At 41.3% G+C, this 13,152-nt stretch overlaps 1 protein-coding gene across 1 annotated transcript; it reads left to right on the forward strand.

Annotated features, from left to right (window-relative positions):
* Positions 1 to 5,197: 5,197 nt before the first annotated feature.
* LOC124505879 (olfactory receptor 149-like) lies at positions 5,198 to 6,151 on the forward strand. The gene has a single exon (XM_047071945.1). It carries the CDS (start codon positions 5,198 to 5,200, stop codon positions 6,149 to 6,151), a length of 954 nt encoding a protein of 317 aa, XP_046927901.1.
* Positions 6,152 to 13,152: the final 7,001 nt, after the last annotated feature.

Genomic DNA, 13,152 nt, shown 5'->3' on the forward strand with positions numbered 1-13,152 from the left:
TAGTGGAAAGAGGGCTCAGCCTGGGAATGCCTGGGTTCCTTTGTGGTCTAACTTTAGGAAAGTCACAGATGCTCTGAGTTCCAACCTCCTCATTTGTAAAACAGGGCTCATAAGGGCCACCTTACAAAGTTCTTGAGAGAATTAATTAAAATGACATAAAAGTGCACCAGAAAACTGAAACAATCACACAAGGAAAGTGATATTAGTTATGAATAAGTATTTGAAAGTCAGAATTAGTTCTGAACATTTTTCTTGATAACCGAAAGAGTCATGTTACCTTGGATTTGAGATGCAGCTCTACCACTGACCAACTTTATTACCTTGATTAAATTGCTTAAACCCGTTGAGGCTAAATCTCCTACTAGAAATGGGGGAAATAATACTACGTGCCTAATAGAGTTCTAGTGAGAACTGAAAGAGATAATACATGTAGACCAGCCAACACAATTCTAGCACATACGCACAATAAATGTTAGCTTTTATTAAAACTGTAGTCTAAAAATAAAAAAATCTGTGGTCTGTTCACTATGACATCTCAACAGGACACACTCATCTTGTGAGACCCTGCCTGAGTAGCGTCTGGACTTGCTCCATGACCTATGTTTCTCCTTTCAAAAAAATGTTTTCAGGGGCGCCTGGGTGGCTCAGTCGGTTAAGCGGCCGACTTCGGCTCAGGTCATGATCTCGCTGTCTGTGAGTTCAAGCCCCGCGTCGGGCTCTGTGCTGACGGCTCAGAGCCTGGAGCCTGTTTCGGATTCTGTGTCTCCCTCTCTCTGACCCTCCCCCGTTCATGCTCTGTCTCTCTCTGCCTCAAAAATAAATAATCGTTAAAAAAAATAAAAAAAAATGTTTTCACAGCAGTCTTGGTATTACAATAGTTACTTTTGTAACCACTACGGGCATATTTGTCATTTCTTTTGTATAGGGGTTAGTAGAATTACCATCATTAAATAAACATTCCACTTTTATTGTGTTAGGTCAGTATCATTGAAAAGTTTTACAGTGTAAACAAAACCAAATAATTTCATAATTAGTAAGAACATTGATTCAAGTTATTCATCCAAATTGACAATATTCTTTTTTTTTAATTTTTTTTAACATTTATTTATTTTTGAGACAGAGAGAGAGCATGAACAGGGGAGGGTCAGAGAAAGAGGGAGACACAGAATCTGAAACAGGCTCCAGGCTCTGAGCTGTTAGCACAGAGCCCGACGCGGGGCTCGAACTCACAGACCGCGAGATCACGACCTGAGCCGAAGTCGGACACTTAGCCGACTGAGTCACCCAGGCGCCCCCAAATTGACAACATTCTTAATGGCACACCTACAAGATGATTCTCTCCACACCTTGGATATTTCTAGCGACAAGGAGCTAATCATCTCATAAGCTTGCGTATTTCACCTATGTACATTTTCTAATAAACACTTTCTTTCTATTCTGAAAATAAATCTTTCTACCATATCTGCCTATGATTCCTGAGTCATCACATGGAACAGCGTATATCAAGACTACCAGCCATGCAAGCATTTGAAGACCACATTATATCTCTGTTTCTGTTTCAGTACAAAACTCAGATCTCTGGCATTCATCAAAGCATAATGCTTGAAAGCATTGCAATTAGAATCTCAATTCAGTTTCTTTCTAGCTGTGTAATCTTCAAGATATTTCATCTACTTTTCAGTTTCTTTGTCAAATGCCACCTACTTTATAAGGTTTCTATTGGAGATTAAAAGTAATAATGAATTTAAAATTTAGCATAGCACTTAGCTTGAGGTAAATGTTTACTATGGATTAACTGAATATTAGCTATTCAATCATTTTTCTCAATCATTTTGAGAAGGCTTATAGCCTGCTCCTTTATTTAAAATTTTTTTAATGTTTATTAATTTTTGAGAGAAAGAGAGACAGAATATGACTGAGCAAGGGGCAGAGAGACAAAGAGAAGGAGACACAGAATTCAACGCAGGCTCCAGGCTCTGAGCTGTCAGCACGTAGCCCCATGTGGGGCTTGAACTCATGAATGGTGAGATCATGACCTGAGCCAAAGTCAAACGCTTGACCGACTGAGCCACCCAGGTGCCCTATAGCCAACCCCTTTATTTATACGGGTCCTCTGCTATGGATGCATCTAGTATGTAAATACTTCTCTTTAGGAGTACTGACCTGAAGGACACATCATGATAGGAGATGCATAATAAATAATCATTAACTGTCTTTAATAGTGATGTTTATCACTATTCTGTCTTTAATAGTGATGTTTATTAGAGATAACTGTATAGTCACATGAATGTACAGATAACCTCAAAAGCAACTGACAGGTAATATAATAAAGCCTTGAGAGTGTAACGGACAACCAAAAAAATGATAGAATTGAAGCTCATTCTACCATGTAAGTGATCTTGAAGGAACATTGTTATTTCCCACTTTACAGCATCTCTTTCTGATGATTTTATTGCTATTATTTCATAGCTGGATGATAAATAAGGTTAAAAAACTAATTGCTCCCTCAGAGCTATCTCTATACCTCAAGTACGACATAAGGGAATCTAAAAAAATTTCCAAGGAAGCAATCCAGGGAGAATGAGTGAGTGTAGATCTTGATTGTACAAACCCTATGAGACTCGGTTCTTTATAAGTAGGAGAATTGAAGCTCCTTTGGTTAGAGCACTCTGTGTTCTGCTCAGAGACAGTAAAGGTGAGGTCTTGTTATGACACTTTGTCAAACTTGACTGTGTTCTCAGGTGGACGATGTGAATGTCCAGACTGCTCCAGAATGTATCTAACTGCTCACCTCTGCCCCTCACACATGAGCAGGTCCACACACAGGAGCTTTTCTGGTCTCTGGGAACATATTTTTCCTAAAATAGACTTATAAATCAAACAGGATTATAGAATTATAGAATATCCAACTGTAAGTAAGGACCAAAGACCTCTGAGAGCCTTTTTTGACCAAGAAGAGGTGATCCAGAACTCAAAAATTCGGCATTGCTAGGAGACACTCTTCAGGTATGACTAGAATTTGTAATAAGAAGCAGGTTGTCAATAGCCTCTCTCCCCCAGGATGTCACTGTTTCCCTCTCTGCTATCTTCAATTTTGTCTCAGTTGCAGGGTGGTATATGAATGACTCATTTTGGCTTGGTCACTCTCTTTGGCGTGTTTTTCAGTGTCACTTGCCACAATTTATGATTGGAATCCCCATTTTGCATGTGACTCTTTCACTTGAAATCTCTTTTTTTTCAATATATGAAGTTTATTGTCAAATTGGTTTCCATACAACATCCAGTGCTCATCCCATAAGGTGCCCTCCTCAATACCCATCACCCACTCTCCCCTCTCTCCCACCCCCACATCAACCCTCAGTTTGTTCTCAGTTTTTAAGAGTCTCTTATGCTTTGGCTCTCTCCCACTCTAACCTCTTTTTTTTTTCCTTCCCCTCCCCCATGGGTTTCTGTTAAGTTTCTCAGGTTGAAAGCTCTTGTAGTGGGGCTGATATTAAGTTCTAGTGTCAAAAGGATAGAAAAAGTCTGTTGTCTGATCTCTAAAACTGAATTCTATCATAACTAGGTGTGCTGTAAAGTCAAGACTGGAAATAACCAGGAAGAAGTAAGACAAGAAGGCTTGTCCTATCTTACTATAAAATGATGTGAACCCATCTAGAAGAGTGTCATTGCTTGCAGTGGATGGCTGTCTTAAAAGCAGAGGCAGAAGGCAGTTTTCCTAGTGATTAGGAGTACGAAGCAGCCTGAATGAAATGAAACTCGTCTGGGTCTCAGCTCTGTCACATGTTAGCTTAGTAACCTTCGGCCACTTGCTGAACTTTTCCAAGCTTCAGTTCCCTGATTTGTACATGAGGATAGTAGTAATAGCTTCTTCTTATAGGTTTACTTAAATGAGTCACATTTGGAAAGTGTTGGGCACAGTCCTTGGAGCACAGTAAATATTCATTAAATGGTATGTATGTATATGCACGTGTCTGTGTATTATTATTGTTGTTGTTATTAAATGAGTAGTGGGAGGAAGAGGTCTCTGTGTCTTCCAGGCACCATACCCTGCTCTTGAATTGTTTGAGCTGTTCTTTGACTTTCCACTATAAGGGTCCCTGTATTTCTTCATCACGGTAACATGAAATTGATGCTTTCTTGCTGTTACTATTTCTTTTGCTTAGTATTTCAGAGTTGCCTCAAGTCTCCTGAGGAAAAGTTAAAAGCACCAGAAGAACCAGAGCAGTGTCACCCAAAAGATATGGGGCTATAAGACCTTTCAAGTCAGGAGGGATGTAATCTGAAGAGGATATGGTCTAAGTCTTTTCAATAATTTGTTTCATAAAACATTTATTTACGAATAGTTACAGAATGCCATCACCAAAGGAAAGCACTTAAAGAAGGAAGTTTAAGAAACATACGGGGCGCCTGGGTGGCTCAGTCGGTTGGGCGTCAGCTCAGCTTCAGCTCAGGTCACGATCTCGTGGTTTGTGGGTTTGAGTCCCACGTAGGGCTCTGTGCCAGCAGCTCAGACCCTGGAGCCTGCTTCGGATTCTCTGTCTCCCCCTCTCTCTGCCCCTCCCCTGCTCACATTCTGTGTCTCTCTGTCTCTCAATAATAAACAAATGTTAAAAAAATTTTATTAAAAATAAAAAAGATACATAAAATGAGCACTTATTATTAGGGTTTATGTTTTTGCCAGATGCCCTCACAGACATCTCATAAACTTTACTAAGACAGCCAGGATTTAAATGAAATGCTCTGATTTCTAACACATTTCCCCCTCCCCCTCCCCACCTGCTGATTTTTCTAAAGGATAATGAATAGTGGAAGTTTGTTACTCAAAGATATCATGAGAGTATAAAAATACAAAGACGCCTAAGGAGAGGAAATACTAACGAGAGAACTGAACAAACTGAAAAAGTTTTCTCAGCAGAATATTTTGTATATACTCTAAACCTCTGATCTCATCATAGAGAACAGCCATCAGCCTCTCTAACACACTCCTTCCAGGAGTGGGATGGAGTGTGGTGCTGAAATTGGCATTTCTTACTACCTGATATTTTGATATACATCTTGCCATTCATAAGAAGGCTGGTGTTGCCTGTTAAAAACACAATCAAAGCATCCATCAGTGAAAAGCTTGATAATTTGATGTTGGTGTTCAGACTTCGGTGTTGTGGGTTGCGTTCAGAGGTCTGCCTTTCTCACAGCTATGAAGAATCTCTCAGCAGTGACTGAGTTCATCCTGCTGGGCATCCCACACACGGAAGACCTGGAGACCATGCTCTTTGTCCTGTTTTTGGGCTGCTACGTCTTCACTCTTATGGGGAACCTGCTCATCCTACTGGCGATTGTCTCCTCCACTCGGCTTCACACCCCCATGTACTTCTTCCTGTGTCAACTGTCTGTGTGTGACATATTTTTCCCTTCTGTGAGCTCCCCCAAGATGCTCTTCTACCTCTCGGGGAACAGCCGGGCCATCTCCTATGCGGGCTGCATGTCCCAGCTCTTCTTCTACCACTTCCTGGGCTGTACCGAGTGCTTCCTGTACACGGTGATGGCCTACGACCGCTTTGTCGCCATCTGTTACCCTCTCCGCTACACGGTAATCATGAGCCACAGGGTGTGTGCCATCCTGGCCGTGGGGACCTCTTTTTTTGGCTGCATTCAGGCCACCTTCCTAACCACTCTCACCTTCCAGTTGCCCTACTGTGGCCCCAATGAGGTGGATTACTTCTTCTGTGATATCCCGGTGATGCTGAAGCTGGCTTGTGCTGACACCTCAGCCCTGGAGAGGGTGGGGTTCGTCAGCGTGGGCCTCATGCCCCTCAGCTGCTTCCTTCTCATCCTCACCTCCTACAGCCGCATTGTCTGCTCCATCCTGCAGATCCGCTCTACTGAAGGCAGACGCCGTGCCTTCTCCACCTGCAGTGCCCACCTCACCGCCATCCTGCTTTTCTACATGCCGGTGGTCCTCATCTACCTCAGGCCCACCCCAAGCCCCTGGCTGGATGCAACTGTTCAGATCCTGAATAACCTGGTCACCCCCATGCTGAACCCCTTGATTTACAGCCTCAGGAACAAGGAAGTAAAATCCTCTCTGGGGAAGGTGCTACATCACTTGGGCTTCCTTGCTGACCAATTGTACAGAGAGAACACTAGTTAAGGCTTCAGCTGAACTTTGTAGCGTATATAACAATTTTATGTAGTTGTCACACATATTTTTGAATCTGAAAGGACAGGCATTATACCATTTATATAAAATGGATTGTCTCCATTTTACAGTGTGGGGACTAAGATTCTGAGGCCTTAAAGTGGCTTCCCGAAGGACCCATAAAGACTGAATGGCAGAATGAAGACTCTAGGGCTGGTTTCCTGACCCTGGGACTTTTACTGTCTTGAGGAGTTCATACTGCTGATGAAGGAAGGAGGCAGCTCTCCCCAGGAGGCCGAACAACCTGGACCTTCTGCTTCCCAATATTTATTTTCTGCCTCCTCCTACACTCCCTCCTCCTCTTCTTTCCTCCTCACCCTGGCACTTCTTCCTCCTGGCTGCAGTGATTGTCTCCTCAAATGCCACATTGGTTAAGCCCTCGCTTTATTGTTCTAGGAGTTGTTGAAACAAAATGGGAGGGGTGCATGCCCAAGGCTTCAAGTAACACCGTAAGAAAACATAAACATGTTGTGCAAAGAGAAAGTCTTCCAGCTGGGGACTGAGGCAGGTCTCTGTGCAAAGCAGACGTACTTACTGGTGTACCGTCCCCTACAAACCCTATCTGTCAGGCTTAGACCCGGAGCAGCATTTTGATGGGATGAGGATTTGGAAAAGACAGACGGGGAATCCATGGAGGGGTGACTGGGCTGTGATTCCCTTTGAACTTAGCTTTGTGTTGCTCACCACCACCAGGGGGCCATGCTGGGTCCACGCTGTCATTGTGTGGTGTCTTTGGCTTTTCTGTTTACCGAAAAGTTTGGACTTTGGTCCCCATTCCTACAGTTCTTCATTTGGTGGCTGAAATATGCTAAGAATGAAAAATGCATGATTTCAATATAGTAGACTATTGTTTGTATGACTGGATGCAATGAGAACAGGATTCCACTTGGGGAAATACAGTTGCTATGATGTTTATTCTAACGGTGATGTAGAGAGACAAGACCACTGGGTGGGGGGCAATGGAAGAGGAGGGACAGAGGCAGAGACCAGTTCTCTTCTCCCATCTGTACTTCTCAGAATCAGAGAGCAGCCATGGAACTTGCCAGACCAGACCAGTGCCACTGGGTCTGTGTGCCCTCTACCTGTGGCTGAGCCAGTACAAGCTCCCGTGGCAGAGTAAACTCTTGCCTACTCTCTTCTCGTAGGCTCCTAAAATCCCTCTCAGTGCTGTTTTCTCCCTTGTTTCTCAGCAAACAAGAGCTTAAAAGGGAAGGCGGAAATACATCTGAAGTAATTTCAAATCTAGTGTATCCCAAAGCCTTTTCAAGCCTCTCTGAGTCCATTTGAAGATCTCTTCCCTTTCCTCAGTTTCCTGGTTGTAGCTGCTCAGATCATCAAAGCAGAATAATTTGGAAGAATAAAAGATGAGACACAATGCCGTTTCGTTTTCACTCATTCAGATGTCATTCGAGGACTAACTCTGTGCCAGGGGTGGGGAATGCAGAGCTGAACAAGACACGATTCTACCTGAAAGAAGTCAGAGTCCACCAGAGAAAATAAACAGATTTGCAACTAATTAGAACATCCCCTGATAATGCTGGCAGCTCTTGTGTCTCTAGGTAATGTCTAACACCTTTCCGCCTAAGCAGGGCCCAGCCTGGGGTGTGGAGGCCCAGGGAGGGTTTGATGGTGGAATGAGACTTTTCTGTATTCTATGATTGAAGGGACAATGTAAGGAGAACTTGAGAAAAAATATCAATTTGAGAAACCCCAAATCAGGTAGGCCACTTAGCAAATATTGAATCCACAGGGGCAAAGACAGAGAATCAAGATCCAAGAGCAGCGAGGCCAGAGAAGAACAAGAATTTTAAAGCAGAGGGTCCAGAGAATGTTTTGAGCAGAAGTGGGTTACCGCAGCAAGGTCATGTGAAACACTGGACCCAAGCATGGGCCAGGAGTGGCATCCAAGACCTGACTCCAGGTGGATTCTAGATTCTTTTTTTTTTTTTTTTTCAACGTTTTTTATTTATTTTTGGGACAGAGAGAGACAGAGCATGAACGGGGGAGGGGCAGAGAGAGAGGGAGACACAGAATCGGAAACAGGCTCCAGGCTCCGAGCCATCAGCCCAGAGCCCGACGCGGGGCTCGAACTCACAGACCGAGAGATCGTGACCTGGCTGATGTCGGACGCTTAACCGACTGCGCCACCCAGGCGCCCCTGGATTCTAGATTCTTGAAAGGTGTCCCTGTTCATCCCAAACCTTTTTGCAACACACCATTGTAGTCTCCAGTCACTTTCGGCTCCTTTCTAAATTTGTTTTACATATAACCAATGCCCGTCGTGAATTTCACTTACGTATTTTGTTTTACCTACAGTTCCTGGCGAGAGAAACTACGATGTGGGCATCACAAGCGGACACGTATGGTATGGACATTAGCAGTGGAGCTGAGCTGATGGCTCTTACCCAGCACTGGGGGGATGTGAAGACAGGTGTTCAAGGGCATGTTCACAGGAGTAGTCCTGTTCTGTGTGTTCCTTGCTCTCCCTGGGACCCTGATGATTTGTTGTAAATCAAATTGATTGAAATTAAAAAAAAGTCAGAAATTAATGCTTTCAATATTTGACTTGCAATTTTTGGTATGTCAAAAACACTGGCTTTACCTTTACAAAAATAATTATTCAAGCTAAAAGAGTATTTATGTTTTGCCAGTTCATCTGGGGTAAGAAGAACATTAGTGCCTGTGGTTATTGGACTTCTAAATTGGTGAGAAATAACCTAGTGACATCAAATGACATCATCATCAATGACAACATCAAAAAGACATCACCATCTCGTTGGAAGTATTTTTAACATGTTTTTATTAAATAGTAAGCATTTAGAAAAGAATTAAAAATATGTAAAGTATAAGGAACTCTGATACAATGAACACCTGGGTGCTACTACCTAGTTTAAGGCAGAGCGCAGTGTCAGTGCCTTGAATGTTCTCAGTAGACCCCAGCCTGATTCCTTACCCTCACTCCCTCTAGAAGTCATCACTCTCTTGAGTTTGGTGGTTATTATTCCTTTGTTTTTCTTTAGGTTTCACCCCTATATTTGTGTCTCTCAACAGCCTATGGCAATATTTGAACTTTATATTAACTTAATTCTATTGAAATTTGCTATTTTTCATTTAAATGTTACTCTTTTGACATTAATGTCTTTGCATGGGAAGTTAATTCATTACCGCCAAGGTGCAGAATTCCATTGTATGAATATATCAACATTTATTCTCTGTTGTTGTTTTTTACTTATAACTTAAATGTGAATTTCCAGAATATAAGAATGCTTTTCTTTTAAACCGCCACAATGTTTGGAGGGTTCTTTATACCTCTCAGTACATATAGATATGACACAAAGATACCATCACCAGCCTCCCTTTATGATTTCCTTCTATCAGGGAAAAGAGAAAATGAAAAATTTTATTTAGTTGGGATTTTCCCAATAGCAGACCCTGAGACAAAGGTTTGAAGATAAACAATTTATCTGGAAGATGATTCCAGAAGACATGATAAAAGAGAGGGAAAGTGACACAGGGAAAGGACAGTCAATCAAGCAAGTGTCAATGAATGGGTTACCACTGTGAGGAACTGTGGCTCAATAGCACAAGGGATCCTCTGAAAAATGGTGTTTAGCAACTCTGAATTGTCCTACTGAGTTGCAAAGGAATCTGGAGTATTTTTATACCAATTCCTGCCCCACTTTTGTTGGTGGATTAATTATCACACGTGTCTGGTCCGCCCCATGTATGTTGACTGAATAAAGTTCCTTGGCCAGAGACTATTCCCAGGCAGAAAGCACGGGGAGTCCACAAAACCTAAGGGCACTATCTGAAGGTGGGCTCTGGAGTGGGGTGAGGGAATGTGGACCAAGGTGCTAGAAATGTTATGGTCATAATTATTTCACTTCTAAACTAGCATCTTTCCAAAATGCAAACCACACAATACTACCCTGCTTTTTTTTTTTTTTTTAAATAATGTTTATTTTTGAGTGAGAGAGGGAGAAAGAAGAGAGGAAGGAAGGGACGGAGGGTCCAAAGTGTCAGCTGTGCCCACAGCCTGATGCAGGGCTCAAACTCACAGACCGTGAGATCATGACCTGAACAGGTCAGACACTTAACTGACTGAACCACCCTGGTGCCCCAATATTACTATGCTTCTGTTAGGACCTCCAACAATTGTTTATTGCTTATAGGTTAAGTTTTAATAACTTAGTAAAGTATCTGTAGAATTAACGATCAGATCCAACCCACCTCTTTAGTCTCCTCAAAGCCATACATTCACCCAGTAACATATACATCTCTCTCTCTCATACACACTCTTTTCTAGCTAAACTTTCCTTGTCACCCCCTAAAGGTACTTCTTTACATTATTTATTTATTGTCTTGTTCATTTAAACATATATGTATTGAGTAATTACTATGCTAAGCACTGGAATTATAAATATCTCTAAGTCATATTCTTTTTATTTATTTTTTTTTTTTTTTTTTAATTTTTTTTTTCAACGTTTATTTATTTTTGGGACAGAGAGAGACAGAGCATGAACGGGGGAGGGTCAGAGAGAGAGGGAGACACAGAATCGGAAACAGGCTCCAGGCTCTGAGCCATCAGCCCAGAGCCCGACGCGGGGCTCGAACCCACGGACCGCGAGATCGTGACCTGGCTGAAGTCGGACGCCCAACCGACTGCGCCACCCAGGCGCCCCTCTAAGTCATATTCTTAAGAAGCTCATAGCTAAACATGGGAGGTAGATATACACACGATTAAAATCAAATATAGTAAAAAGGGAGAGGGAAACAAACCGAAAGAGACTCTTAATTATAGAGAACAAACTGAGGGTTGATGGAAGGGGGGAGGTGGGGTATGGGTTAGATGGGTGATGGGTACTAAGGAGGGCACTTGTTATGATGAGCTCTGGGTGTTGTATGTAAGTGGTGAACCACTGAATTCTACTCCTGAAACCAATATTGCACTGTATGTAAACTGATGAATTTAAATGAAAAATTGAAAAAATATATAATAGATATTTAATGAAAAATATAAACTAGACTACTAAAATGAAAACAGAAATGATTAATCTTGTACAGATGTTGAAGAAGCTTCCAAAAAAACATTTCAAATATACTCATTCATAATTTTGTGCCTTCATAAATATATTCTCCCGTCTTGGGATGCCCTTCCCTGATTCCTCTGCTAAAAAAACTTCTACTCATCCTTCATAGCCCAAGCTGAATAATCACTTTCTTTGTGAAATTTCTTTATCCTCGACACAATTAAGTTCCTATTTCTCTGTGTTTCAATTTTAGATTATGACATAAAGTATCACTTCATGTGGAAAAAAAAGATTGGCAATGTGACCTTAAAGGGTTAACAGCTAACGACATGAAGAGAGGTGAAGAAAGGGAGACAGATGGCTACTTACAGTTCAGAACTATCCAACCCCTCATTTGTTGCATTAATAAATCAAAGTGTGAAGTCTAGATGACATTTTGTCATTGGCTAGGACCTCAGTCTATGTATGTTGTTAGATGTTATTAAGCATCTGCTAGGAACAGACTCACATTCTACTTTGAGAAAAATGGCAACCATTTATGCCAACAGAAGTAAGGGAATCAGATATGGTTTAAATTTTATCTTACCATGTAGGCACTTCATGTCTTTTAAGTTACTTAACTAACTTAAATTGTCAGATTCTAATTGGTAAGTGGAGATACTTAAGCCTACTTCACTGAATTGTAAAGATTGACTTGGATGTGTCTTTAAATCACCTAACACTGTATCTGGAACATGATAAATATGTTACCTTCTCCTTTTTGTCTCTTAAAAAATGCATTTCTTTAAAAGAGCAGGGTTCACACCTTTTGGGATGAGCACTGGGTGTCGTATGGAAACCAATTTGACAATAAATTTCATATATTGAAAAAAAATTTTTTTTAAATAAAAATAGGAAAAAAATAAAAAAAAATAAAAGAGCAGGGTTCAGTGTACGGTTTTTCTTTGGAAACAATTCCTCAAGACTATTAATGGCAGAGAGCAGTGTTTAAGAACAGTGTTTGAGAGTGTGCTGGGCTTTGTAGCCAGGCAGATCAGGGTTTAATTTCCCTGCTGGCCACTTGTCATTTGTGTGGTGTCAGGCAAACTCTCTTCAAATGTAATGTGAGAAAGATATAAGTACCCAACTCAGAAGGTCACTGAAAAGATTCAATGGTGTCATCCATGCAAAGGGCTTAGTGTAGGGCTTAGCATATAATAAGTTCATGGTAAAAGCCAATACTGTGTATAATATGGCATTTTAATTTAATGTAATACACTCATTTCATACATTAATTTTCAGTTATGTAATATTTTGGATTGAGGCAAAATTGATGAGGTTTTTGTTTCCAATTCTTGTTCTCACAATTATTTTTTGTTCATTTGAAGTCACTGAACTGTTGACCCTTGAGTATATGATCTCAAAAAAGCTGTAGATAACGGAATTAATATCAGAATTACACAGTTTATCTCAATCTAATAGCTATTTGGGCTTTGGCTATAGCTAACAAATTGTAGGCAGGTATAAACAAAAGACTTAGGAAAGAAGACAAAACAAAACGAAACAAAACATCCTGTTCCCAATTTGCCAAAAAAGTAAACAAGATACAAAGCACTCAGGAAATATCAGCAATGCCGCTGCTGCTTCTAAATACTACCCAGAAATTGAGAATCTGTGGAAGCAATTTAAAAGAACCAAAAATATAGGGTCAAAGGTTATATTAGCTTAATTTTTTGTAATGTTTTTATTTATTTTTGAGACAGAGAGAGACAAAGCGTGAGCAGGGGAGGGGCAGAGAGAGAGGGAGACACAGAATCCAAAGCAGGATCTGGGCTCTGAGCTGTCAACACAGAGCCCAACACGGGGCTCAAACCCACGAACCACGAGATCATGATCTGAGCTGAAGTCAACGCTCCACCAACTGAGCCACCCAGGCGCCCCAAT

Source organism: Lynx rufus, unplaced genomic scaffold, assembly GCF_022079265.1.
Source record: "Lynx rufus isolate CCGP_SWC_20201006 ecotype Redwood Valley unplaced genomic scaffold, mLynRuf1.p SCAF_9, whole genome shotgun sequence".
Classification (NCBI taxonomy): Eukaryota; Metazoa; Chordata; class Mammalia; order Carnivora; family Felidae; genus Lynx; species Lynx rufus.

Excerpts from the sequence above, each read along its gene's own strand:
- LOC124505879 (XM_047071945.1), top strand. The coding sequence starts at position 5,198 with ATGAAGAATCTCTCAGCAGTGACTGAGTTCATCCTGCTGGGCATCCCA.